A 26940-nucleotide genomic window follows, 5' to 3' on the forward strand; every position below is an offset into this window, starting at 1 on the left:
TTCTCCAGGGAATCTTCACGACCTAAGGGTTGAACCCAGGTCTCCTTGGATACCTAAGCATATTTTGCTTTAGTGTGACTTAGATTTAGCTCAGTAATTATTAGATTTACTTTACTTTGCTTCGGGTCCATTTTGTAAAATAATTATTACACTTACTAAGATTGTTACTAGGATCTTGGAATAGGTATAGTATAACATCTTGTGTGTAAGTGGTTCCTTCAGTTATTAATCTTGGGGAGGGAAAAAACCCAAGATCATATATTTGGAAGTGAATCTGGACTAACACCTCTTTTTACATTTTGAGTAGATTACTTCATTTCATCAAAATACTATAAAGCCAAGTAACAGGTTTTTTGCAATCATATTCTTTTTTGTTTTAGCTTTTTATTTTGAAATAATTTTAGGTGTATGGAAAAGTTGCAGGAACAGTGCAGAGTTCATGTGTATTATGGATACTTTCACTCAGCCTCCCCAGTGTTTTAACAGCTTATATTCTTTATAGTGCCAACAGGCTCAAGAACATACTTGCCCACAGTAGACATTCTGCTTTCCAGGGCAAGATAGAATTGAAATACCATAAGGTGTGTACTTACTTCCAAAAACAAATAGCACTTTCTTTTTTTTGGGTAATTGAAGTATAGTTGATTTACAGTGTTGAGTTAATTTCAGGTATACAGCAGAATGATTCATTTGTGGTGTGTGTGTATATAAACTTTTTCAGATTCTTTCCTCTTATAGGTTATTTCAAAATACTGAGTGAAGCCCCCTGTGCCACACAGTATGTCCTTGTTGGTAATCTATTTTATATCTAGTATATGTTAACTCTAGTTTATCCCTCTCCCCTCCCCCTTTCTCCTCTGGTAACCATAAATTTATTTCTATATGGGTATATCTCTGTTTTATATGTAAATTCATTTGTATCTTTTTTTTTTTTTGATTCCACATATAAGTGATATCCAGTTCCCTTGTGGCTCAGACAGTAAAGAATCTGTCTATAATACAGGGGACCCAGGTTTGATCCCTGGGTCCGAAAGATCCCCTGGAGAAGGCAGTGGTATCCACTCCAGTATACTTGCCTGGAGAATTCCATGGACATATGAACCTGGTGGGCTATAGTCCATGGGATCCCATAAAGTTGAACATGATTGAGCAGACTAACACATAAGCAATATCATAGAATATTTGTCTTTCTCTATCTAGCTTTATTTCACCTAGTATGGTAATCTCCAGATGCATCCATGTTTCTGCAAATGGCGTTATTTAATTCTTTTTTATGACTAAGTAGTAGTCCATTCATCTGTTGACAGACATTTACATTGCTTCCATTTCCTGGCTGTTGTAAATAGGGCCACAATGAACATTGGGGTGCATGTATCTTTTCAGATTATGGTTTTCTCCAGATGTATGCCCAGGAGTGGTATTGCTGAATCATATGACAGCTCTGTTTTTGGTTTTTAAAGGTCTGTACTTTCCTCCACGTGGCTGTACCAATTTATATTCCCCCATCAGTGTAGGTTGTCTCTTTCGCTTTTCCTTCTTTATTGCTACTAAAAGTTGTAGAATCTTTTGGCTAAAATGTTGGGAGTTTCTTTGCTCTAAGTTTCCTGCAGAGTTATCAACAGTTTCCAGCAGTAACCTTTGTAAATATCATTTCAGAAATGTTGGCCAATGTCAGACATTTGTAGAGTCTTTGCTAGCTCATGCTACCTGCAAAAATGACGGTAATGACTTGAATTTAATGTAGAGTGGTTTAGGTGCTCTCATATACCACAAAACCCTAGATGGTAAAAATTGGTAATTTTCAATCTCTCTTGGAAATTCCTTATTTAGATAAATACAATAATTTTAAAAACTACCTGGTAATTTTTAAACAATCAGAAAATTGAGGGAAATTTGTCATTCAGGATAATGAATGTATTTCTAATTGTTTTTATTATTAATTTTACCTTTGCCTACCATCTTTATAAAATCCATACTTTCTTGCTTTGAAATTGTGCTAACGATGATTTATCCTCTTCCTGATGGTAGTCATTACGGAAATGAGTTATGCTGTGTTGCTTTGCATTTTGAGCCTTTAGTGTAGTGGGTGGAGTGTGTGATTGAAAAAGTATGATGATTTGGAGACTACATCAAGAAATTTGAAGCTAACAGGGATAAATATAAAGCCCTTGACAGAAGGAACCCTTCCTGAAAGAGAATAGCATCTTTGATTCTTATCAAGAGACTAAGGAAGCTTATAAAACTGATAATTGGAACTAGAAAAGCAGTTCAACTGGTGTAATAGTTGTGATCCAGCCAGTGGATGAGTGCACTAGCACGAGAGTCAAAAGGCTGGGGTGCAGGTGTGGCGACCCTTCCTGCCCATGCTCTCAGAGCCAGGCCCGGCCAGCACTCGGGAGTGTGCTCTTTCTTGCTCGTATTTTTCTCTCCTCTTGCTGTCAGCTGTTACTTCTTGCTGCCAACAAAATGTCTCAAGATATTACTTTTTCTTCCTCTTTCTAATTAATTTTCCACTTCTAATCTGTTATATGCTTAGTTGATCTTTTTAGAATTATGTCTAGAGTAAGAGTAAATTGGCTCTGCAAAGGGCATTTTTAAGTGTGAGGTGCCCAAGATTTTAAACTGGGTTTCTAGTAACATCTGGTCTTTCTGTTTGTCTCTGGATTTTTCTCGTTCTAAGTTACTTTATGAGTAGCTGATTCCCAAGCTTATTAACTTCTGAAGAGGTTAAAAAAAAAAGTTTTCCTATCTTTCCGTTTCTGACACATTTTATATATTCTATGCATGGTAAGTGTCTAGTGTGATCTTCAGATTAAAGTGATGACTTAGCTTTTGCTGCGGAGAAGGCAATGGCACCCCACTAGTACTCTTGCCTGGAAAAATCCCATGGATGGAGGAGCCTGGTGGGCTGCAGTCCACGGGGTCGCTATGAGTCAGACACGACTAAGCAACTTCACTTTCACTTTTCACTTTCATGCATTGGAGAGGGAAATGGCAACCCACTCCAGTGTTCTTGCCTTGAGAATCCCAGGGATGGGGGAGCCTGGTGGACTGCCATCTATGGGGTCGCATAGAGTCAGACACGACTGAAGCGACTTAGCAGCAGCAGCAGCTTTTGCTGAGGGGTAATTGATTGTGAAACAGGACTGTATAATCCAAACTACTGACTTTGTATACATAGCTTTAATGAGAAGAAAAATGAAACCCAGAAATTGACCAATTGAACTTAGACATTATATGAAATATACCCTTTGAGACAATGGAAAGCAAGGACAGGATTCTATGTCACGGGGACTATTCCTGTGACTTGTAAAGTCCAGTTTTTATGTTTAGGAAGTTGGCTAGAGGCCAAATATTAATGTCAGGGTCTGAGTCTTTCCAGAAGCATGGTTTATTCTCTGTAATATTTTGCTTGTTGTCATTGCTTTGTCGTTTTGGTCTCTTTTTGTGCAGTTAAACATGTCAAAATGTTCTACATCTTTTGTTCTACTGTTATTCAGCTTATTTATATTAAAAACACCTCAATTCTTTGAAATTATTTTCCAGAATTTTGTTCTGCAATAACTACACAATTATTTCGTTTTACAAAAGTTTTGATTTCACTTCATGAAAAAAGAAAAATCTACTTTGAAATGTGTGGTTCTGTTAAATCTGAAAAGTATTTCAGACGAGTGATAGCCTTCTGTGAGTTAGCAATGTTTTGTGTACAAGAGATTTGCTTCCAAAATGCCACATTTTTGAGGTTATAATATTCTTGGAAAGTGGGAGAAAGTATTCACATCAAAGAAGGCATTTTTATTACATTGGATTACGCAAGACTTTGGCCAGCCTCCTTAGCTTCATCTGTTTAAGGGTTCATTTTCGCTTGTTTGGCACAAGTCCCAGTAGAGGCCTTCAGAATTGTGGTTAGCAACATGAATGAATTACAAACTGTGGACCAGCTCTTCAGTTCGCAGAGCTGGCTTACTGCCAAAAAGACAGTGCCTTATATGGGGTCAGGGCAAAGCTGTGATTCGTTGAGCCCTGCATTGTATAGAAAACATACTTGTGATGCCTGTTTGCTTTCTTTTAAAATAAAAACAAAACAAAACAGAAAAAGCAGCAGGCTTCCAAGTCTATCAAAATAGGAAGTAACAAAATAGTGTGCGGGTTTTACTAATGACAGAGTTAAGCAATGGAGATATGGCTCTGTGTAGTTAAAATACTAAAGGTAGAAGCTCAACCTTTTGACCTCCTTAGGCAGCCTGTGAGGTAAGAGACTGAAGCATTTGTTAGACATCTGTTGTCTCCCTGCCCTTATTTTCTAAACGCTTTAATAAGATTAAATAACTTGTCATATGTTCACATGGTTACCAGGCCACTGGTTTTGGTATCAAATAGATACTTTGAAATTAAATCATAAATAGTTAACTTTGTGCCAGTCTCAGTGCTCCCTCTCTCTTTTGAGTTAATGTAACTTTTCAGAAACTGGAATGTTGAAATGGTAAAACAAGAATGAAATTTGCACTTTAGAAAGTCAGGAAGTTCTACTTACATTCTTACGTTGGAGAAAATAGTTGTTGCTAGGTCTATTAGGAAGAAAAGTATTCAGATATTTTATACAGTAATTAATTTGTCTTTGTAATTCTTTTCATTTAGGCAAATACCCTATCTGGATCGTCTCTTAATCAGGCATCATCTCATATGTATGGCAATAGATTAAATTCAACTTCATCAATGGCAGCTCTTATAGCTCAGTCTGAAAACAATCAAACAGGTAAGGTCTCAAGAATTTTTAATCTCTAAAATTCTGTTCCCCTCCACCAAACTGATTTTCATCCCCCATCAGGCTAATTTCATTTGAAAAATCTAAAGATGTGGTTAATAAATAAAATCTAAAGGGGAGGATTGTGTGTGTGTGTACCCTTCCCCTTTTAAATGAAAAGAATTACATTTGGAAGTAAATAGTATGCTGTGCTGCAAAATCTGTGCCTTTTTTTTTTTTTTTTTAACTGTCTGAAATGTAAATGTTTAAGCAGAGCCATCAGCAGGCAGGAATGCTAGTGTCTCCTGTGACTTTTGTGATTGATGTGTTCAGTGCTCAGTTCTGTGCAATGAAAGTAGTATAACACTGGGCTTTCTGTGAATAGCCTCAATCTTTATTTGCATAATTCATGAAATTGCATTACACAAACTTGGTTAAAAAAAATCCTGTTAGAGAATCTCTACAGTGTTTAGTAATCCTGTGAATTTTTACCAGTTGACATTTTGTAGCATTTGCCTCTTGTACTGTTTTAATGAGCCACTGGATTTGTTTTGTTTCTTTCCACCCTTAAGGATTTGTTGACATGTCCAAGTAGTCATGCCTGTTTGGGGGAAGGGAATGGGTTTAGCAGTTCACCAAGAATGGATCAGTCATGTCTTTAGCCTTCAAGGGTCAAAGGTTACCTGACTCAGAATAAGGGGAGGATGACCTTGGAAGAGGCCAGATAGGGTGATTTTATAAGGAACTCACTGTAGGGGAAATACAAATTATTTTTCAAGCCGAGACATTGGATGTCACCTCAGGAATATCTTTAAAAATTAATTTCTTTTTGCATACAGAATTCTGTATTCCTACTTGTCTTTGTCCATTTGGTTATTTAGTGTTATGTGTAATGATCCATGTAACATATATATATAACTTTAGTTTTGGTGCATGGCTCTATGTAATACATACGTTTTTTATGACTTGTCTTGGAATGTGAAGTGTTAAAATATACAAAGCATAAGGATTTGCTGTGATAAGCATACAGATTAGCTGTCCACAGCTGTGATTCATTACTTTAACCGTAGAAATTAAAAGTGGCTGAGGGGAGGGTACTGCAAATGGAAACCACGCTTCTGTGCTGTAAAATTGAAAGGAATGAAAGAATGAACATAATCCATGGCCTTCTCCACCCACAAAAAAAAAACGTGTAGGGACAACGCCTTACATGCCACAGTTCAGCAATTCTAAACTAGCAACATACTAGATCTTCTACTTTTGTAGTAACTGCAAAGATAGTGGTAAAGGTTTTATGTATGTTGTAGGAAAAATCAGGGCCAGGGCTTAAAACCTCTCATCTAGTGAGAGTCACTTTATCAGCTGTGAAATATTTACACTGCAGATCAAGATCTTGGAGACAATAGCCGTAGCCTTGCTGGCAGAGGAAGCTCACCCAGAGGAAGTCTCTCACCAAGGTAAGCATTATTTGCACTGCAAAGTATCAGCAAAGGAAACATTTTGAGATTTGGAAACTTCTTTATCTCATATCAGCAGAGCTTACATTTGTGAGGCTATAAAATCATTCTGTAGATAAGAGGCATGTCTGGACAGTTAAGAAGAGTGATTCTAAATTAATTTGAATATTAAACATGTGGTTAGATTTCTAAGCTTTATAAAAGACATACCCTTTTCTTGGATCTCTAATCAGTTTGAGCTCTCTTGTATATTTAGCTGCAGGTACTATTAATGTGTTTAACTTGGATAATTCTTTTTGGGTTATAAAATAGTCTTAAGATGTCTTAAAGCTGCAGACTCCAGGCTTTCAACTTTGGCTTCCAGTTTTAGCGCTGTTGTGGGCTATGTACTTAACCCTTTAGTCTCCAGTTCCTAATTCAGTAAATGAAGTTCTTATGACTTGTCTCTAAAATCCCTCTAAAATTGTTCAAAATTGTTTGAAACAAAGTACAGCAAATATATTATACTTATTCTGTGAAATTACCTTGGATATTATATAAGAGAGTTCAGATATCATTTATAATATTAATATATATGTTAGATTATTATTGCTAACAGGACATGTTTTTATTATTTAATAGGCTGTATTTTTATTAATTTTATTCCACTCTCAGCTTCTATACTGTTTTCTAGTTGTGTTCTCTCTGTTCTCTAATTTTGTAAACTCCACCTGAAGTGTGGTATTAGATTGGGTGAAAATGGAGCAGGTGGAAGAAGAAACCCACTTAAAGAATATCTTTTCAACTATGGAAGTTTACAAATTCTATTTAAAAATTTTATGTAGTGACTACCATGAATATATATAAGCAGTGTTGCTTATATTATTTGGGGGAATGTCTGCTAAGGAGCATTTTTAATCTTAGAGAGATTCATCCAATAACCTCTAATGTAGCTATTTTCTAGAGGTGCATCAGTAGTTCCTTTTTTCCTGTATGATCCTTGGTTGAAATAAAGGTTGTATTGTTTTTCCCAGTTGAACTCTTCAGAAATTAAATATTATTCTTTTGAAACTAGGAATCTGAAGTACACAGTTAAAACATCATCAGACCAATCTGTAATTTATGCTGTGCTACTTCTGTACTGTGTTTTGTTCTTTTTTTCCCCAAAGGAGAAAGTTAATGGATTTTTTTGCTTGTATGTTTAGTGGAAGAAGCATGTCTGTGTTCTCCTTTTAAATTTAAAATATCATACAGGCAACCTTAGAAATTAGTTAAGATTCCTTAGTGCTATCTTGCATTGTGTATAGTTTTTTGTGTTTCGTTAGCTAAATAGGATTTAACACCAAAAAAGGGCACTATATTACTTTTAGCACATATTTCTGAGTGTATATTATTCTTTAAAAATCAGCCTGGAATAAAATAGCCTAAAGTATCCTGGCAATAATGTACTATTTGGGAAGGGACAGGCAGCTGTATGTATAGCACTCAATGGTTACATGTGGAAGGAATAAAAGGACTCATTTGTTTAACCTCTTATTTGAAGGGATTTTTGTGGAGACGCGTGTTAGGGCTGCAGCAGAATACTAGCAGGCTGTGAGAGGCCCTGAGCTGTTGCCCAGTTCTGTCACTCACTAGCAGTGTGTCTTTGGACAAGTCACTAAAGCCCCATCTTGTTTCCTCAAATAGAAATAGAGCCAGTAAGGCAGGTTTTGACTTCTCACTAGGTTGGTGTGAAGATAATTATATGGAAATACTTTGGAAACTCTATAGCCCTAATTCATTATCTAATTATAGAATAGGCCGGAGACCAGAAATGGGCACATTTACGTATTTAAAACAAAAACTGAATGAGAGAACATTACATGTTCATGTTAATATAAGTGACTTTTGTTTTGGAATATTTAAGTTCTTATCATTTGAAGTATAGATCTGAGAGATATTAGCAAAAATTCATTTTAACTGTACAGTGTGAATCTTTCTAATCCTGTCTTTCTCCCTTTTGTTTTATAAAGTTGCATCAAGTTCTTTTATTGCCAATTTCAGAAATTATTAGTAGTGTATTTATATTTTCTAGTGTTTTTTACTTATCCTGTATGCCAGCTATTCCCCCTTGGTTTTTACCATTTGGGGAGGAAGGATGGTAATTACTAATTTTAGGGTAGATTATGGTTTTATCATTTTAGCCTAGATAACCTGGTGTTAGAAAACTTTTACAGGAGAAGAGTCAGCATAAGGTGAGAAATGTGAATATACTTCCCTTAGAGGGTCCTCCTCCTGTTTAACCTGAGGATTAATGTTTCCAACAGGTCCCCTGTAAGCAACTTACAGATCCGCTATGACCAACCAGGCAACAGCAGTTTGGAAAACCTGCCCCCAGTAGCAGCCAGCATAGAGCAGCTTCTGGAGAGGCAGTGGAGTGAAGGACAGCAGTTTTTATTAGAACAGGGCACTCCTAGTGACAGTAAGTATTCTCTTCTTGTCCTTAAAGGAAGAGCAGTAGATGGATGGATGGATAGATGAACATTCAGGTGGACAGATGTAGAAGTCACACTTTGTCAAGAATAGCATTGAAATTATGATGTATAATATGGTGAGAAAGTGTAATGTAGTGGCTTAATAGAACAGAGGCTACAGTTTACCCCTTGGACTCGAATTCTGTTTTTACCTGTTATTAAAACAGTGTGATCTTGGGCAAGTGTGTTAATGTCAATATGCTGTAGTTTTCCATTTATAGGATGAGAATCATAATGTACCTATATCACAGTATTGTTTTGAGGGTTAGATGACTTAAAAGATAAAATGAACATTGCTGGCTTGTAGAATTCACTGGTTCTTATTAGTTTTTATAATTATTAATATTAAAATATTAGTACTTTGTTTCTACATTCTACTTTGTTCTAATCAGTTAAATTTCACTAAAAATATGAGCTGTAGCATCTTTTAGCTGAATTGTTTGAATAAAACTTGCTCACCACTGCAGAATTAATTTTTTTAAAATGTGTATAGTCAAGGCCAACTCTCTTGATTTTATAATTTGGATGAGAAAGAATAAGTACTAAGTTACATATACATTATACATATACTATATATTATATCATTTACTTGCTAAATTATGTAGTGTCTATTATATATACGTATTTAGTATCTTTACAATTTTAAGTGTCTATCTTACTTAAATATAGTGTTTTATTTTTTTTTTTCTAATAATTTGAGGGGGTATAAGCTTTTACTTCTTTATTTTTTAAAACAAAACAAAATATTTTGCTTATCATTAGACAGGTGCTGTAAATGTGGTATTTTTATGAATGGCGCTCTTGACAAGAAATGCTAATTGTGAGGAAATTCATGCCAGGATAATCCTTTAAACATGATAGCTGGAGGACAGGTTTAGCTTAGTCTTATTGCATCTCATTTGGGTACACTAAGGGATCTGTGTGGGATCTTGAAGAGGAGGGATAAAAGTTAAATCCTTGGGAAATGACCGTATGTGTCTGTACCAGTAGAATTGTGTCTTTTGAAGGCCCTGAGGGCATGTTAAACAAATACAACTTTTTAATACATAGAACTTTAAAGTGTCCATCATCATGGCATCTCTGCTGTCCGTTGAGAGGTCCGAGCTGTGGCAGGGATGGAAAAAGTATTTGAGGTGGTGAAACAGGACAGCCTGTGTGCAGAGGACATGCCTTTCCTGGGAGCCAGGAGTAGGGCTTTGGTGCGCGTACACTGCTCCCTGCTGGGCGTGTGTGGATCCGCAGGCTGAGCCGCTGGGCTTCCTCATCCAGTGTCCTCCGGTGACTTGCTTAGTTTAACCAAACAACAAAAAATGCTTGTGCTCTTTATTTGTGTCGAAGGACATTGTTGTGTGTGATTCTTTGACCTTTAAAAAATGATTTTAATGAAAAATCATGGTGGGCACTTTGAATTTTTAATTAGGCTTTTATTTTGATGAAAATCAAATGTTCCTGTGATTTTTATTTGAGAATGGAAGTTACCTGAACTAGGTTTGGGTTTTTTGTTAGTGGCAACAAAGTTTCTACGCAGTACATCTTGGAACAATATCCCTTTATGCTTACATAGGTAGAAATATATTATTATATATTTGTATCTGCATAAATTTAGAAATAGAACCTAGTCACTTAGAAATGCTTTACAGAATTTCTACTTTTCTGTTTTATTTCTAAAGTTACTGACACAAGTCCATAAAGTACCTGGTCCTGTGTGTGAAATTGTCTTTATTCAAATCTCTGCTAGTTTTAGGGATGCTGAAGTCATTACATCAACTTCAAGTAGAAAATCGAAGATTAGAGGAACAGATTAAAAACTTGACTGCCAAAAAGGAACGCCTTCAATTATTGAATGCACAGCTCTCAGTGCCTTTTCCAACAATAACAGCAAACCCCAGCCCATCTCATCAAATGCATGCATTTCCAGCACAGAATGGTAAGTGTAAATTTATTGTGGATCTAAGGAAAGTAGGATGAACTTTTCATTACTTTTTTCATAATAAGTGAATAATAAGTGGTCACCAGTTATATGAAGATGTAGAAAAGGAATAACAGGTTATTTTAGAGGAGCATAAAGAATCCTGTTCAATGTTCAACTTGAATTTGCTCTAACATCTTTAGTACAGAATTTAATGATAAAATTTAAGTATATGATGATATCTATTGATTTAAAGCCATGGTATTCAATAGAGATACAGATTTTTTTCATTCAGATTGGTCTTAAGAATAGCAAGGCTTAAAATTTAAGTGTTTCTAATGTGGGCTTCAGACTAAGCTTTTAGACAAACCTTTAATCTTACATGTAATGTAATTCAACAGGTAAATAAGCTTCTTTTTGTCTTTTTTCTTTTCTAGCTCCTACTACTGATTCCTTGAACAGCAGTAAGAGCCCTCATCTAGGAAACAGCTTTTTACCTGATAATTCTCTTCCTGTATTAAATCAGGTAATTTCGGTATGGTTAATTTCATTTGTGTGTTTTACTTACAAACAACGGTATATTACGTTAAATGGTTTAAAATAATTTTAAACTGTTTTTTTGCTGTGTTGTTTACAACTTGGTTCCTATTCTTCCTTATGTTAGGACTTAACCTCCAGCGGACAAAGCACCAGCAGCTCATCGGCTCTTTCTACTCCACCTCCTGCCGGGCAGAGTCCAGCTCAGCAGGGCTCAGGCGTTAGCGGAGTTCAGCAGGTCAATGGTGTGACAGTGGGGGCACTGGCTAGTGGAATGCCGACTGTAACATCCACCATTCCTGCCGTGCCTGGAGTGGGTGGAATAATTGGAGCTTTGCCAGGTAACCAACTGGCAATTAATGGCATTGTAGGAGCTTTAAATGGGGTTATTCAGACCCCTGTCACAATATCCCAGAACCCTACCCCCCTCACCCACACAACTGTACCACCTAATGCAACACATCCAATGCCAGCTACACTGACTAACAGGTAAGAAACTTACTTAAGTATCTTTGGCAGTTTTTAGAGCAACATGGTACCAAGCTATCCATGCTTTAGTTAGGGATGTTTTAATGTGTCCCTTGTAGATGTGCTCTAAGAAAGTAAAATCCACAAGCTAAATATATTATACCAGGAGCCATTTATTTTTGACACTTTAGTAATTCAGATTAAATACAAAGTTAAATCACTTTGAGAAGCAAAGCATAAGCATTAAATATATTCTGTACTGAAAATTTCAGTCTTGATCTGTAATGTCTGTTTTAAATGCTATTTTTCTTAACCTCATGTATCAAAAATTCTGGAGCAAAGTAATATTGTAATGAAGATCACATATGAATGTTGGTTTCTTAAAATTCAGCTATGTAATTTTGTTAGCTTTGTAATCAAAGATTTTGATATAAGATGAAGGTCAAATATTTATCTTGAATTTCCAGGGAGTGAGACTTGCTGTTTCATTGTGCTGGAATTTCATTTGAATGGCAAGGCCATGTTGTTATTGCACATACTTTTGAGGAATAAATCATTTTAAATGGATTTGTAGTGGATAGTAGTAAACTGTTTCTTCTGGCTGTCTTTTCGTTGGTGCTTAATTTTACTGACAGTTGGGACCATAAAAAAAGTTTAAGTAAAATCAGTTAGTAGTATGTTTGGATTCTTTCTTTGTTTTACTATGTGGGTTAAATTATCCCTGAATGATTGAAAATAAAGTATTACATGTGCATATAAATTTTTATTCCATTGAACAATTTAGTACCTGCTTGGTTTACAATAAAAAGGGAACCAAAACATTTATTGACAATGTGAATTCTTGGTTACCTGTATATGTGCAGAGAGAGAGAAGAAATTTTTACATCGTTGTTTTTCAAAAAGTGTTATGGTTAAAAACTTGACTTGTTAACTTATTAAACATCAAATTGAGAAGTTCTTTCATTTTACATTTAAAAAAAAGAGGTTTACAGTAGAAAGTAAGAATTTTCATCATTTTTCAGTGCCTCAGGACTAGGATTACTTTCTGACCAGCAAAGACAAATATTTCTTCATCAACAGCAATTCCAGCAGTTGTTAAATTCGCAACAGCTCACACCAGTAAGTTCTTCCTTTTGATAATATTTGATCTTTATTAGGAGCAAGTGATCAAAGTTATAATAAGTATTCAGTGTGTAGGTATAGATTACCCACTTTGTGAAGTGACATGGTCTAGTCTATGATACCTGCAGTGATGTTAATTGTATGGATTCATCGACAGGTATTAGAACATTATTGTGCTGCTCTGGTAGACTCTGGTGAACAAGACTTGTCTTTTCATGTAGCTTTATTCTGATAGGGGAGATGGACATTAGATACATATTTTTTGGTAGTGATGAGTACTGGAAAGAAAAATGAAGCAGGATAAGGGAATAGAGGACAGTCGGGGGAGAGCCATGGTAGATAGGATGGTCCAGCCACTGAGCAGATGACTTTTGAGCAAAGATCTGAATAAAAGGTGAAGGAGCATGACTTTCTGACACAGAGGTAGAAGAGAATGTGCATTCAGGGTCGAGGGACTAGGGCACCTGTGCTGCATGACTGGGCTAGTGTGGAGGAGAGCAGGCAGGTGTGGGCTGCAAGGTCATGGGCTGCTTTGTTTGGCTGTCCATGGTATGGGGTTTAGATTTATCCTAAGTGTGATGGAAAGCCATTGGTGATTTAAAAAAACAAAAAACCTTTTTTTTGTGGAAATAAACATTCAGGTGTACCAGTGGTAGAAAGTATGGTATACCAATTGCCTAGCTTTTATAATTATCCCCATTTAAAAGTCTTTTTTCATATATCCTCATTTTTCCTTTCAGGATTTTAAAGAATTAAGTGTAGGGTTTTGAACACAATAGTGACATGACAATAATTTACATTTTAAAACATTAGTTTAGCTGCTGAATGGAGAATAGTGTGTGTGTGTGTTGGGGGGAGCAGGGCTCTGGGGGTGGTCCAGGTGCTGCTGATTTATGAGAGCAAGATAAACATGGTGAAACTGTCTAGAATTGTGTATTTTGAAGATAGAGTCAATAAGACTGGTTTGTTGGACATTAACTTGGATGGTGACTCTTACTGAGATTTGGAAGATTAGGAGGAACACCATGTTTTGGCAAGAGAACAGAAGTTCTGTTATGGACCTGCTGATGTGAGATGTCTGTTTAGATGTTCAGGTGACACAGATTAAGCAGTTAGATGAGTCTGGAGTCCAAGGAAAGTATGAGGTTGGAAATAGGAGCTTGGAGTCATTGCTGCATATGTGATGTTGAGATTCACATGACTTGCTGAGGGCAGTAGGGAAGGAAGACTGATGTCTGAGGACTGGGCTCTGGGCATCCTGAAAGAGGAGAGTAATCCAGTCAAGGGTCTTGAGGAGAGAATGAGGGGAGAGTTAGAACAGAGTGATGGCCTAGAGTCCATGCAAAGAAACTTTTCAAGATAGGGAGGACTCAGCTGAGTAAAATACTCTGGTGAGACAAGTAAGAACTGCCCGTTGAAACTAGGTGTCTAGAACTCTTTGAGAATGTGATTTTGGTGAGAAGTGAAAAGCTTCATTGAGTGATTCAAAAGAAAACAGGAAACACAAATGGGGTACAGGCCACTTGAGATATTTTACTGTGAAGAGCAGAGAAGTGAAAGAGCAGTTAGCATTAGGAAGATGTCTAAGGGCATCTTTCTATTCATTTTGAAAATGACAACATGTGTATGTTTTTTTTAATTAATTAATCTTTGGCAGCACTGGGTCTTCGTTGGCCTGTGTGGACTCTAGTTGCCTCGAACAAGGGATCCTCTAGTTGTGGTATGGAAGCTTCTCAGTGCGGTGGCCTCTCTTGTTGTAGAGCACAGGCTCTAGGTGCAGAGGCTTCAGTACTTGTGGTGCATGGGCTTAGTTGCCCCGTGGCATGTGATATCTTCCTGGACCAGAGCTGGAACTCATGTCTCCTACGCTGGCAGGCCAATTCTTATCACTGGACGGCCAGTGAAGCCCTCTATGTGTGTTGATGGGTAATATTCTGGTGCAGAGAGAGGAGGGGTAAGGCCAGGGCAGCAGAGCACTTCAGGAGGGAGCAGCTTCACCTGGTAAGAGGGAGGTGCAGCAGCTGTAAGTGGGTTTTATGATAGGAAGTTGATGAAGCCCACTTCTGATGTTTTTAGTTTTCAAATGGGGATTATAAGTAAAGTCATCAGCTGATGGAGATAGGGAAATTGTGGTCAGAGGAGAGAAAAGGTGTGGAGCAGATATCTTGGAGGAGGGGTGAGAGAACTAAGGTGCCTTATGTACCGGCTGTGTCTTGCACACCTCACTGAGCTAGACTAGGAGCACACTCCTTTAATTAACTCAAGATTTCAGCCTTTGTAATTTCTTTCTAAAATACACCCACCAACTTTCTTCCGTTAGTCAAAAATATATTGAAAATGTCTATTTTACAATTCTGGATCATTGTCACTGTTCTTAAAGTGGTATGAGGATAGATTACATATAAATTCTTAAATGCTTACACTAAAATGTGGTCTTGTTTCCTTATCTCTTGCCACATCTTATTGTGAAGTACTGAAATTTCAATTTATTTGGGGTTCTTCCTGTTAATTAAGATTTTACTCTAATAGTCACATGTAAGTGTCTTGTTTCTGGAATGTGGTTGATTAAGAAATTTTTAGCACAAATCGTTGCCCAGAGTCCATGAAGACTGAGTGGATTAGACTTGATATTTTCTTTTGCCAGCCAAGGCTGTGGGATGAGGTTTGTTCATTGATAAGCATTGAACTTCTTGTAGGCAGAAGTGGTCCTCTGTGGCACCTCCCTTCTCCCACTTTAAGAACAAACTCTTGCTGGACCCTCCTCCATGTACTGCCCACGCTCAGCCCGGTCCATTCCCACCTGGCATCTCCCCTGGTAATGGCGTCTGTCCCTGAAAACTCTCTCTTCCCCTTGCTTCCAGGATCTTGGTTTTCTTCCTACCTAATTGGTTCTTCCTTTTTACGTTCCTTTCCTGGGTGCTCCTCTTTCTCTTAGTCCCTCTCACTTCAGAGGGTCCTAGAATTCGGGATCTCCTCCAGCCAAGTGGCTCTAAAGACTGTCTGTGCCAACACCAACTTCTCCAGACCAGGCCTGTCTTTGGAATTGGAAGCTCTCATATCCACTGCTTCCTTGGTGCTGCCTCTTGGCTCTCTTAACAGATGGTGCAGGCATACCGTGGCCACACTGAACTGCTGGCCTGCCACACGGTGCCCCCACCGCAGCTGATGCACCTCCATCCTTCCAGCTGCTTCAGCCAAAAATCCCTGCCGTTTTTACTTCACCCCTCTCTTTTGACACCTCACGTTGAATCCATCAAGAAATGCCCGGTCAGGTTGTGACACTCCTCTGCTTCTTCTGCCTTCCGACAGTACTCTGAGAAGAGCCAGTGTTCTCGGCCACACTGCAGGCCCTCGTCCTTCTCCAGCCTCTGTCTTGCTCACTCCACTCCCAGCTCCAGTCTCCTCACTTGTCCTGGGTCATGCTGGCTACACCCACAGGGCCCCTCAGCACTGGCTAGCATTCTCTGTGCCTAGAAACATTTACCCTCCTCCTTCTCCAGCCTCTGTCTTGCTCACTCCACTCCCAACTCCAGTCTCCTCACTTGTCCTGGGTCATGCTGGCTACACCCACAGGGCCCCTCAGCACTGGCTAGCATTCTCTGTGCCTAGAACCATTTGCCCTCCTCCTCACCCTACCCAGTCCACATAGAGAATTCCCTCATCTCCTTGCATCTGTTACCAAGTGAGGGCCCCCTGAAACCGCCCCCCCCCCCCCCAATAGTCTCTCTCACACTACTGTTTAGCTTGACCCTTGGCAGGAATCACATCCTAACACTTCTTCTCCCCAGAACAGTGCCTGACAAATCACAGTAAGCATTCAGGAATGCTGGAAGGCATGGTATGATAACCACATCAGGAGAGCACTCTTTCTGTCAGCATGAATGAGAACTTTAAAAGTTAAGAAGTTGGTGCAACAGTAATTGCGGTTTTGTTGAACTTTACTGTTTGATATTGGAATACATTCTTAAGTGTGGTTATGTTATATATACATCATTTTAATGAGTATTTCTCGCTTTATGGTTTTTTTTTTTTTTGCTAATGACTTATTACTTGCTATTTATTTTATATTTATTTTAGACTATGGAAATGATGTTAGACAAAAAGCAAATTCAAGCAGTTTTCTTATTCGAGTTCAGAATGGGTTGTAAAGCAGTGGAAACAACTCGCAATGTCAACAACACATTTGGCCCAGGAACTGCTAACAAATGTACAGTGCAGTGGTGGTTCAAAAAGTTTTTCAAAGGAGATGAGAGCCTTGAAGATGAGGAACATAGCAGTCAGCCATCAGAAGTTGACAACAACCAATTGAGAGCCAACATCGAGGCTGATCCTCTTAAAACTAAACGAGAATTTGCTGAAGAACTCGGTGTCAACCATTCTATGGTTGTTCAGCATTTGAAGCAAATTGGAAAGGTGAAAAAACTCCATAAGTGGGTGCCTCATGAGCTGACTGAAAATCTAAAAAATCGTCGTTTTGAAGTGTCATCTTCTCTTATTCTACGCAGCAACAACAAACCATTTCTTGATCTGATTTTGATGTGCAATGAAAAGTGGATTGTATACGACAATCAGCAATGACCAGCTCAGAGGTTAGACAAAGAAGAAGCTCCAAAGCACTTCCCAAAGCCAAACTTGCACCAAAAAAAGGTCATGGTCACTGTTTGGTGGTCTGCTGCTGGTCTGATCCATTACAGCTTTCTGAATCCCAGTGAAATCATTACATCTGAGAAGTATGCTCAGCAAATCGATGAGATGCACCGAAAACTGTAACACCTGCAGCCGGCAGTGGTCAACAGAAGGGGCCCAGTTCTTCACAACAACGCCCGACTGCACATTCACACAACCAGTGCTTCAGAAGTTGAACAAATTGGGCTACGAAGTTTTGCCTCATCCACTGTATTCACCTGACCTTCTTTAAGCATCTTGACGACTTCTTGCAAGGAAAATGCTTCCACGACCAGCAGGAGGCAGAGAATGCTTTCCAAGAGTTCATCGAATCCCAAAGCGTGGATTTTTATGCTACAGGAATAAGCACGTTTATTTCTCGTTGACAAAAACGTGTTAATTGTAATGGTTCCTATTTTGATTAATAAAGATGTATTTGAGCCTAGTTATAATTATTTAAAATACGTGATCTGAAACTGCAATTACGTTTGCACCCACCTTTTAAAATAACTTTTAAAGTTCTCAGAATAAGAGCATAATAACTCTTTAAGTTCCCAGAATTACAGGAGGGATTTCTAAAACCAAACACAGATCACCGTGGCTTCTCTAAGTTGCCATTTTCCTTGATTCTCATGTACAACCTCATTTGAATAGGGGTTCTTTTGCTTGTTCCACTTTGAAAATAAAACCATTCGCTGATACTGACATTTACAGTAGATGGTTATTTTCTAGTGCAGTGTGTTTTTCCAGATGAGACTCTTGTTGTGTTTCTTAGTAGTATGACTTTGACATCACTTCAGTACCTAGTATCAGAGTAAAGAAGAAAAGAGACAAGGCAGGCTGTCCTGCTGGCTTGTCTGGGCTGGGAACTCACCCCTCCCACGTGTTCTTGCTTAAGGAGCAGCACCAGGCACTTCTATACCAGCTGGTGCAACAGCACCACCAGCAGCAGCAGCAGCACCACCAGCCTGATCTCCAGCAGCTGCAGATCCCGGGACCCACGCAGATACCCATCAACAACCTGCTTGCAGGCACGCAGGCGCCTCCACTTCACCCAGCCACCACCAACCCGTTCCTCACCATCCATGGTGATAATGCAAGTCAGAAGGTAACAGTAAGTATCTGTGTTTTGTTACAGCTAGTGAAATCACAGAGCCAATTTTAGTGATTAGAGATGACTGTCCGGCCCTCCCCTTCTTCCCTTCCTCCCTCTTTCCTTCTCTCTCTTTTAAAATATATTATCCCCCAGATAATTTCTTCTTAAAACCAGTTGTTTCAGCAGCTGGATATTGTAAACACAAAGGACCTAAGCCAATTTATATATCCCCTAAGTATATCAGTTTGAATTTGCACATAAGGTTGGAAGGCTGTTTTATAATTCAGCAGTTTTTCAAAATGAAAATGTTTTGGTATAGTAAGTGATATGGGACAGTCCAATCAAAAGATAAGTAGTTGGTATTTTGAGAATCTTTGTTTAAGTGATTTGTTTAACTATAGAAATAGTCTAGATAATTTAGGATTATTTTTATTGTTTTGCTCAGATGTGCTAAAACTGAATTATACTTACAGTAAAATTAATATATAAACTTTAGGGCAATCTAGTTATTCTACTGAATAGAAAGTAAATCATAATCACAATTGTAATGAAATTTAAATTTTTAATCTTATGTAAATGATAGCAGAACAATGGGTGCAGGAACAGTATCCTTATGTGTACAGTGCACACATTTTAAGGCTGTTTCTTTCTATTAATTCTCCCCTTCAATCAGGTCTACTTTACTGGAGTATAAATGTTTCCCCTAAATTCCAGTTGAGGGCAGAACCCTGTTAGAGGAAGGATATTGGGATATAGAATGGAGACTGGACACCAGGAAAAGGAAGAAGGGAAAGAATGAGGTGGGAGACTTGGCAAAAACGGTGTTCAAAGTCACAATGTTTGCTCTTTCCCATTACTTTGAAACCTTGCTCTTTACTGTGCTTTTAGTTTTCAGAAGCTTTAGTTTGTATTTAGTAACAAGAATTAGTTCAAAATAAAGTATACTGGTTTTCATTACCTCTTCAATGCTTTTTGTTTACCCTACTGTTCCTCTGACTTCTTGATTGTGAATACTGTCATTATCATTATCACAAACCTAGTTTTGCAGACATGGAAATTTCATTGATTCTGTACTGATTTAGATTTTTTTTTTTAACCATTTTTTGCTCTAAAGTTTTTTCTTGTGTTAAAATCAAAAAGGTTATACAATATGAAATGTATTTTACAAGGCTGGGAAGTAATATGAGTATCCTGCTGTGTGACAGGTGTCTTTATTAGAGACAGTAGTATATATGGTTCCAGTCTTTAAACTATTAAAAAACCTGTTTTTTAAAATAGGGAGATTCAAAGAGGTTAAAGTTCAAAGGACAGATAGCATGTATGTGGGATCAGAACCCATGACTTCCTTATTTGTTCATTTTCCACACGACTGTGTTACTACTACCGTGGAAAAGTCCGTTTTGGAGGGATGATTTCTACTTTTCATTCCTTATTAGTCCTGCCTCAGAGGAGTACTTCTGTCTTTGTGTACTGCTGAATTTAATATAAAGCAACTAAATGTTTACCAGTATTTTCATGTCCTTACATTATGCTGAAAAGTAGCCATGCTGACTTGTAGAAAAAAGGAATAACCATATATACTACCTTTTATCTCAGTTACAATTTCAGTTAAGAGGAGATTGTTTCAAGTGTGGGCCAAAAATTTCTTTAGCTAATACACTTGATTTTGTTTGTTTTAACCTCAGAGACTTAGTGATAAAAGTGGGCCTGTTGCTCAAGAGAAAAGTTGACACTTGAGAAAAAAACATCTAGAAATGGCCTATCCTGCTGTCCTGGCACTTCATCTGGCTGCTGTTGCAGTCCTTTTACTACACCTATGAAGAAATGCAACAAGAAACCAGCTGCACGACAAAGGATTAATTGCCACAAGAGCATTCTTGTAAGGCTTTGGTTGATGTTGCTTTGTTGCACTGAAATGAAATTCCCATATCCCCTACCCCTCTCCCAGATTTTTTTGAACTTTGAAAGAAAATTTAATGGCTAACTTTGGTCAGTGAAATAATTTACATGGCAATGAGTTTATCAACCTAAGAGAAATTTAATATAGTTGGTACACAACTAATTTTGATTATAAATTGCAGAGATGACTAGGAAAACTAAAGACTTGTTCCATTTATAAACCATTTGATTTTATTGTACCAGTTGGAACATGAAATATGATCTTTTGTTTGGGTTACAGTACATTTGCTCTGTGAGTCAAACCTTAGAACAAATTTCAAGGAACTGTTTAATTTCTTCTTCTAGAGTTTTATTGGTTAAATATTACAAATAAATAGGTCATCCACTGGGACTTGGCAATCTTTGTTATAAAAATTTCCTTTCTAATGGGATTTGGCCAATTTTGGTAATCAAGTTAGGATGGTAAATGTCTGCTTCTGCTAAAGGTAATTTTCTTTTGCTAAATGCTTTTTCTTTAGTGTTAAGACCTACTCATATTTTGAAGAAACCTCGAGTTAAGTGAGCTCTAAGGCTGCTGGGGAAACCAGCTCAATTCAAAATGAAAGAGGGGCCACTCTGGAAACTGCTGGTAGGGTTTGGCCTGAATCAAGTGCCTGTTAGTACCTGCCTTGTGCTGAAGTGGCTCTGGTCAGCTGAGTAGCAACAGCAGCCTTCCCCATGGTTCTGCCTTTATTGAGAACTTTCTATGCCACTGTAGATAGCTCAGGCGAAGCTATTACCTGGGTATTTATCCACTAATGAGTCACAAGAAAAATGTGTGGATTTGGTAAGAATTTTCTTTTTTTCTTTAGACAACTTCTCGTTGTTAACAATGATTTCAAACAGACAAAACAAGACCAAAAAAAAAAAAACAAACACCACCACAGCAGTTCCTGAAACAAGTGAAATCTATGTTACACCCCTTCCACGTTGGGTAGCCCCATTCCTGGGGTAACAGTGTAGCAGAGTATATAAATTAAACAATTGGGGATGTAATCACTGAACTGTTCTTGAATGTGTGAATTATTAGTGGAAAAAAGACCCAGATATAATTAGACCTCCACTGTGTACTTAGCTGGAAGAACATGTTAATTCTGCAATATGTCTCTTGGTTAAACATTGCACAGTTCTTACCTCATTTCTGTAAATAAGGTTTTGTGAATCTGTTTTGTATTGTGAAAAATTCATAAGATAACATTGATATTTTGATTTGTAATATTTCTAATTGGTAGATTTAATTGAAAAGTAAAATTAATTTATTTTTATATGTTCAGGGGAATTTTAAAGAAAGTCAAATCTTTTGTAGATAATTAAAAAAAAATCGGTGTGGTTTATTTTACTTATTTAACCCACTGGTTGTTATTCTGTAACAATTTGTATAAATGGTAAATTTTGAATGTGTTGTTATTTTACTTAGATGTAAAATTCCACATGTATTAAAGAAAATGTACAAAGTTTTTGTTAATAAAATTTAATGTTTATAACTGCCATTTTCCCCAGTTTTATTAAGATATAATTGACATCAGCATGGTATAAGTTTACAGCATAAAAATTTGACTTACATATATTGTGAAATAATTACCATAGTAAGTGTAGTTAAACATCCATCTCATACAGATACCAAAAAAAGAGAACAGCAAAAAGTTGTTTTCCTTGTGATGAAAACTCTTAGAATTCACTCTCTTTAACTACTTCTCTATATATCATGTTAACTATAGTCATCATGTTGTACATTACAGCCCTAATATTTATTTATCTTGTAACTGGAAATTTGAACTTTTTGACCACTTTTGTCCAATTCCCTCTCCCTCACCCCACCTCTTTTCTGTGAGTTAGATTTTGTTCTTTAAATAAGATTCCACATATGAGATTGTACAGTATTTTGTCTTTGTTTGACTAAATTCACTTAGCAAAATGTCTTCAAGGTCCATCCATGTTGTCACGATAGCAGGGTTTACTTCCTTTTTATGGCTGAATAATACTCCATCACACATGCACACGCACATGTACATAACACAGCAACTTCATCCATTAATGGGCATTTAGATTATTTCCATGTCTTGGCTAATATGAATAATGCTGCTATGAACATATAAGGGTATAGATATCTCTTCAACATAAGTGTTTTTGTTTCCCTTGGATGTGTTCCCAGAAGTGAGATTGCTGGATCAGATGGTAGCTTGATAAAAGCCATCTAACAGGCATGAGGTGATAACTCATTGTGGTTTTGATTTGCATATTCCTAATGATTTAGTGATGTTGAAGAACTTTTCAAATGACTTCTTATATATCTGTTGGCCATTTGTAGGTCTTCTTTGGAAAAATGTCTGTTCTTTGCCCATTTTAAAATTGGATTTTTTTTTTCCCTATGGAGTTGTATGAGTTCTTTGTATATTTTGGCTACATTAATCCCTTATCAGATACATGATTTACAGATACTTTTCCCCATTCTGTAGGTTGTCTTTTCAGTTTGTTGTTATATCTTCTAGATGGATTGACCCCTTTTTCATTATATAATGACCTTCTTTGTCTCTCTTTAGTTTAAAATCTGTTCTGATATATAAGAATAGCAACCTCTTCCTGCTTTTTGGTTACTTCTGCTTGAAATGTCTTTTTCCATCCCTTCACTCTCAGTTAATTGTCTCAAAGACTAAAGCAGGTCTCTTGTAGGCAGCAGCATATTGTTGTATCATTTTTTAAAAAATCCATTCAGCCATTCTTTTATTTTTATTGGGGAATTTAATCTATTTTTGTTTACAGTCGTTATTGGTAGATACGGGCTTAGACTATGGCCACTTTGTTGACTGTTTTCTGGCTGTTTTGTAGACCCTTTGTTCCTTTTTCTTTTTCCTGCTGTCTTGTTCTGTGTTTTGAGGTTTTTGGGGATCAGTATGCTTTGACTTCTCCATCATTTTCTTTTTGGTGTAATTACTATAGATTTTTCTCATGTGGTTACATGAAAATTAGAACACACCCTATTTTAAGCTAATAACTAAACTTACACAGCTTAAGTCCTGAGCGTCACACTTTTACTTCTCCTCCCTTCACATTTTACTGATGTTACAGTTTACGTAGTTTTCATATTGTGTACCCGGTAACAGATTTTTATGGTTCTTTTTACTGTTTGTTTTTTAACTTTGAGTTGTAAGAGAATTATGTGCCACCATACTGTATTACAAAATCTACTTTTGAATGTGTGTTTATAATTACCAGTGAATTTCATGCTACCTTCCTTTATTTTTATGATGTTAGTTAGCATCCTTTTACTTCCACTCAACTCCCTTTAGCTTTTCTTGTAAAGCATGTCTCCTGGTGATGGGCTCCCTCAACTTCTGCTTGTTCAGGAAAATCTTTATCCTTCCTTCATTTCTAAAGGACACTTTGGCCCCATACAGACTTCTTGGTTGACGGTTTTTTACTTTCAGTATTTGGAATGTATCTCCCATCTTTCCTGGCCTGAAGTTTCTTTTGGGAAATCTGCTGATAGTATTAAAAATGAGGTTTCCCTTGTATGTAACTTCTCTCTTTGACAAAAATTATTTGTCTTTGACTTTTGATATTTATAATGTGTCTCGGTGTATCCCTATTTAGGTTCAACCTATTTGGGGTCTTTTGGACCTCATGGATCTGTTCATACCTCTCCCCAGGTTTGGGAGTTTTTAGCATTATTGCTTTGAATATGCTTCCTGTCCCTTTCACTTTCTCCTGAAATTTCCATAATGCAGATGTGGGTTCTTTGATTGTGTCCCATAAGGCTTTCTTCGGTTTTTCACTTTTTCTCTTGTGTTCCTCTAGGTAATTTCAAATGTCCTGTCTTCTAGGTCGGGATGATTCTTTCTCCTGCATCTTCATCTTTTTAAAGCTGTTGAATCCTTCGATCGTATTTTTCAGCGCTAGGATTTTTGTTTTTAATGGTTTCTATTTGTTGAACTTCTCATTTTGTTCACGAATTATTTTCCTAATTTTGTTTATAGTTTTGTGTTCTTGTAGTTCCCTTAAGAGGATTATTCTGAATTCTTTGACAGTTCATAGATCTCCATTACTTTAGTGTCAGTTATTAGTTTACTTTGGTGATGTCATGTTTATGTGTATTTTTGTGAGTAAATGGGCTTCTCTTCCAGGTTTTACAGGTTTGTCTTGGGAGAGACAGCTTTTCACCAGTCAGCTCTGTTGAGGTTTCTGGATGTGTCTACTGGTAATGCTTGTGGGCAGGTGGGGTCTGCTATATTAGGGTCTGTTTTGGGGCAAGGCCCCTGCCCAGAGCCCTGAAAGGTGGGAGGGCAGGAGTGGTGTTGCTGCTGAGAGGTCTTGGATAGGAATTCTGGCTTGTTTCCCTGCCCTAGTAAGGCTGTAGGATGGGCTTTGCTGTTGCCTAGGGCCTCTGGTCAGGCTTATCCGGCTTTTGAGACTGGGTACTATACACAGTAGTAAGCAGAACTCCGAGTTTGCTTCCCTCCCTGGCGGGCACCGTTGTTTAGGCCTCCTAATTAAGCCAGACGGCACTGAACTCGCTGGTAAGACAGAGAAGCACGGGCCGTGCACTAAATGCCACTGTAAGCATGGCTCTGGGATGGGCTGCCTGATGTGCTCCTGTTAGGCTCCCTGGGTGAGCGCTTGCATTTAGCAGTGGGTGGGGGTACAAATTGGTTCCCTGCCCAGGCAGAGTGGGAGAACTAGCTCCAAGACGGTAGGGCTCTTGTGTTCTTGACTTAAGCCCACCCGTGTCTCAAGTTCCCTGGCTGAACAGGGTCACTGGATGTGTTCAGCAGAGCTCGGCTTGCCCAACTAGGTTCCAGGGTTGCTGGGCTGTGCCAGCTTCCCTGCGTTCTTTTCACGCTCTTTGGGCAGGTGGGCCGGGGAGCCTCTCTCAGCAGTGGGCGGGGCGTGAATGAAGGTCTGCTGGCTTCCCGGCATCCTCTCTGGTGGGCGGGCTCTGAGTGAGCTCGGGCCTGAGCGGCGGGAAACTCACTCCAGTGCCGGCGTCAGGCTCCCTGCCCTTCAGCACCGGTGAGATTCGCCGCCGAGAGCGACTGCTCCCTGGAGTCTGCAGGTAGGACTTCAGTTTTGCCGAGGCTGTTAGCCCCGGTGCCGTCTCCGCCATAGCGGACGAGGCATTGAGGCCCTCAGATTCCCCTGCTGCTGAGGAGGTGGAGCTGGAGTAGGCGTTCCTGTGAAGCATCCCATGGTGCTGGATATCCACCTAGGGACCCTCGGAGGCTCAGGGTGCCTCTGGGTGGCGCTGTGCTGGCCCTGAGGCAGGGGCTGCACTTTGTTACTCAATTTACTAATTAAGGCCAGTAGTGTGGACGGAGCTTCAGCCTCAACCCCTTCCCGCCAGGTCTAGGGTTTTTTAGGGGCGTCCTTTTGTGAGGCCAGTGAGGTCAGAAGGCCTTGTGTCACCTGCTTGTTGACGTCCGTCTTGTTTGGAGAAGATAGAGCTCCTGACGCCCTGGTGCCCTTGGTGTCGGTTGGTTCCAGGAGCCTCTGGGTGCTTCGTGCTCTGTTGTCGGTGCGGTTGCATCTTGGGTTTGTTGAAACTCAGGAGTAGACTCCATGCAGCGTGGAGAGCAAACCAGCCTGCAGCCTGCTGTTAGGTGAGACAGAGCGCCCCTCAAACCACCGGTGCAGAGAGGAGGCAATGACCACAGTGGAGAAGACAGGAAGGCACATCAGTAAAGCTGTATTCGTACTTGGTAAAAAGTGAGTTGTTTTTTTTTAAACACAGTTAGCTTTAACCAGAGGCATTTAAGTTAAAGAGAAACTCATGGTTGCGAGCTCTCAGTGAGCATCAGAATCACCTGTGGTCCTTGCGGATGGTCAGCCTTTATCCCAGACTTACAGAACCACAGTATACTGATCTGTGTAGAGTATGCTGGTCTGTGTAATTGGGTCCTGGTTGTTAAGTGTTGAATGACCAAGGAAAACCGGTTAGACTTTTCACTTTATTAAGGAGCACATTTTAGGTTTCTGGTACACAATTGGAAAATAATTATCAGATTCTGGAAAGTCTTGTCTCTCCCAAGACTGAAGACAGGAGCTCATTGGCAACCTCCTTGGTTTTCACTCTGAGTCATTGACTCTAAACGAAACATCACTGGCCACGCACCTTTTTTTTTTTTTGTATAAGAAATGAAATATATACTTCATTTATATACTTACACTTTCATTTATATACTTATATATACGTGTAGTTTTTTGTCTTGGTGTGATTCTCCTTGCTTTAGTCACTTTTCTAACTTACCTGAGGTTCTGGGAGCCTAATTCCACCCCCGCCAATGGCATGCACCTGGCTGCTGCTCCCTGCTTCCCTGTTGTTGAGTTTCATTCTGGGAAGTTTCTGAGCACCTGCTGCTTATTGCCCATCACAGACCCTTGGGAAAGGGTGCTCTGCTTGGACACGGGGTTCTGTGGGCTGGTTCCCATCGAGACTTCTGTGCAGGTGTGCTCGCTCATGGGGTCAAGAGCAGGCATTGGGCATGAGTGCCCAGAAAACAAGTCTCCATGCTGTTTTC

At 38.6% G+C, this 26940-nt stretch overlaps 1 protein-coding gene across 5 annotated transcripts in view; it reads left to right on the forward strand.

Moving 5' to 3' along the window:
• Positions 1 to 21304, forward strand: part of MLLT10 (MLLT10 histone lysine methyltransferase DOT1L cofactor) — a 207311-nt gene extending 186007 nt beyond the window's left edge. The window contains exons 15-24 of one of the 5 annotated variants that reach the window (XR_002182142.2): positions 4639 to 4756; positions 6129 to 6201; positions 8487 to 8641; positions 10432 to 10620; positions 11040 to 11128; positions 11267 to 11628; positions 12630 to 12726; positions 18293 to 18508; positions 19164 to 19290; positions 20176 to 21304. Coding sequence is in view for 3 of the 5 variants with exons in the window: in XM_070800809.1 (XP_070656910.1) it covers positions 4639 to 4756; positions 6129 to 6201; positions 8487 to 8641; positions 10432 to 10620; positions 11040 to 11128; positions 11267 to 11628; positions 12630 to 12726; positions 16807 to 17307 (1584 nt within the window). In the remaining 2 variants the exon portion in view is untranslated. Of the gene's footprint in view, positions 1 to 4638; positions 4757 to 6128; positions 6202 to 8486; positions 8642 to 10431; positions 10621 to 11039; positions 11129 to 11266; positions 11629 to 12629; positions 12727 to 16806; positions 17727 to 18292; positions 18509 to 19163; positions 19291 to 20175 lie in introns of those variants that run through there. The other 4 variants (XR_002182143.2, XM_019973026.2, XM_019973027.2 and 1 more) reach the window with 4 other exon arrangements.
• The last annotated feature ends 5636 nt before the right edge of the window (positions 21305 to 26940 follow it).

This window comes from Bos indicus, chromosome 13 (genome assembly GCF_029378745.1).
Source record: "Bos indicus isolate NIAB-ARS_2022 breed Sahiwal x Tharparkar chromosome 13, NIAB-ARS_B.indTharparkar_mat_pri_1.0, whole genome shotgun sequence".
Lineage (NCBI taxonomy): Eukaryota > Metazoa > Chordata > Mammalia > Artiodactyla > Bovidae > Bos > Bos indicus.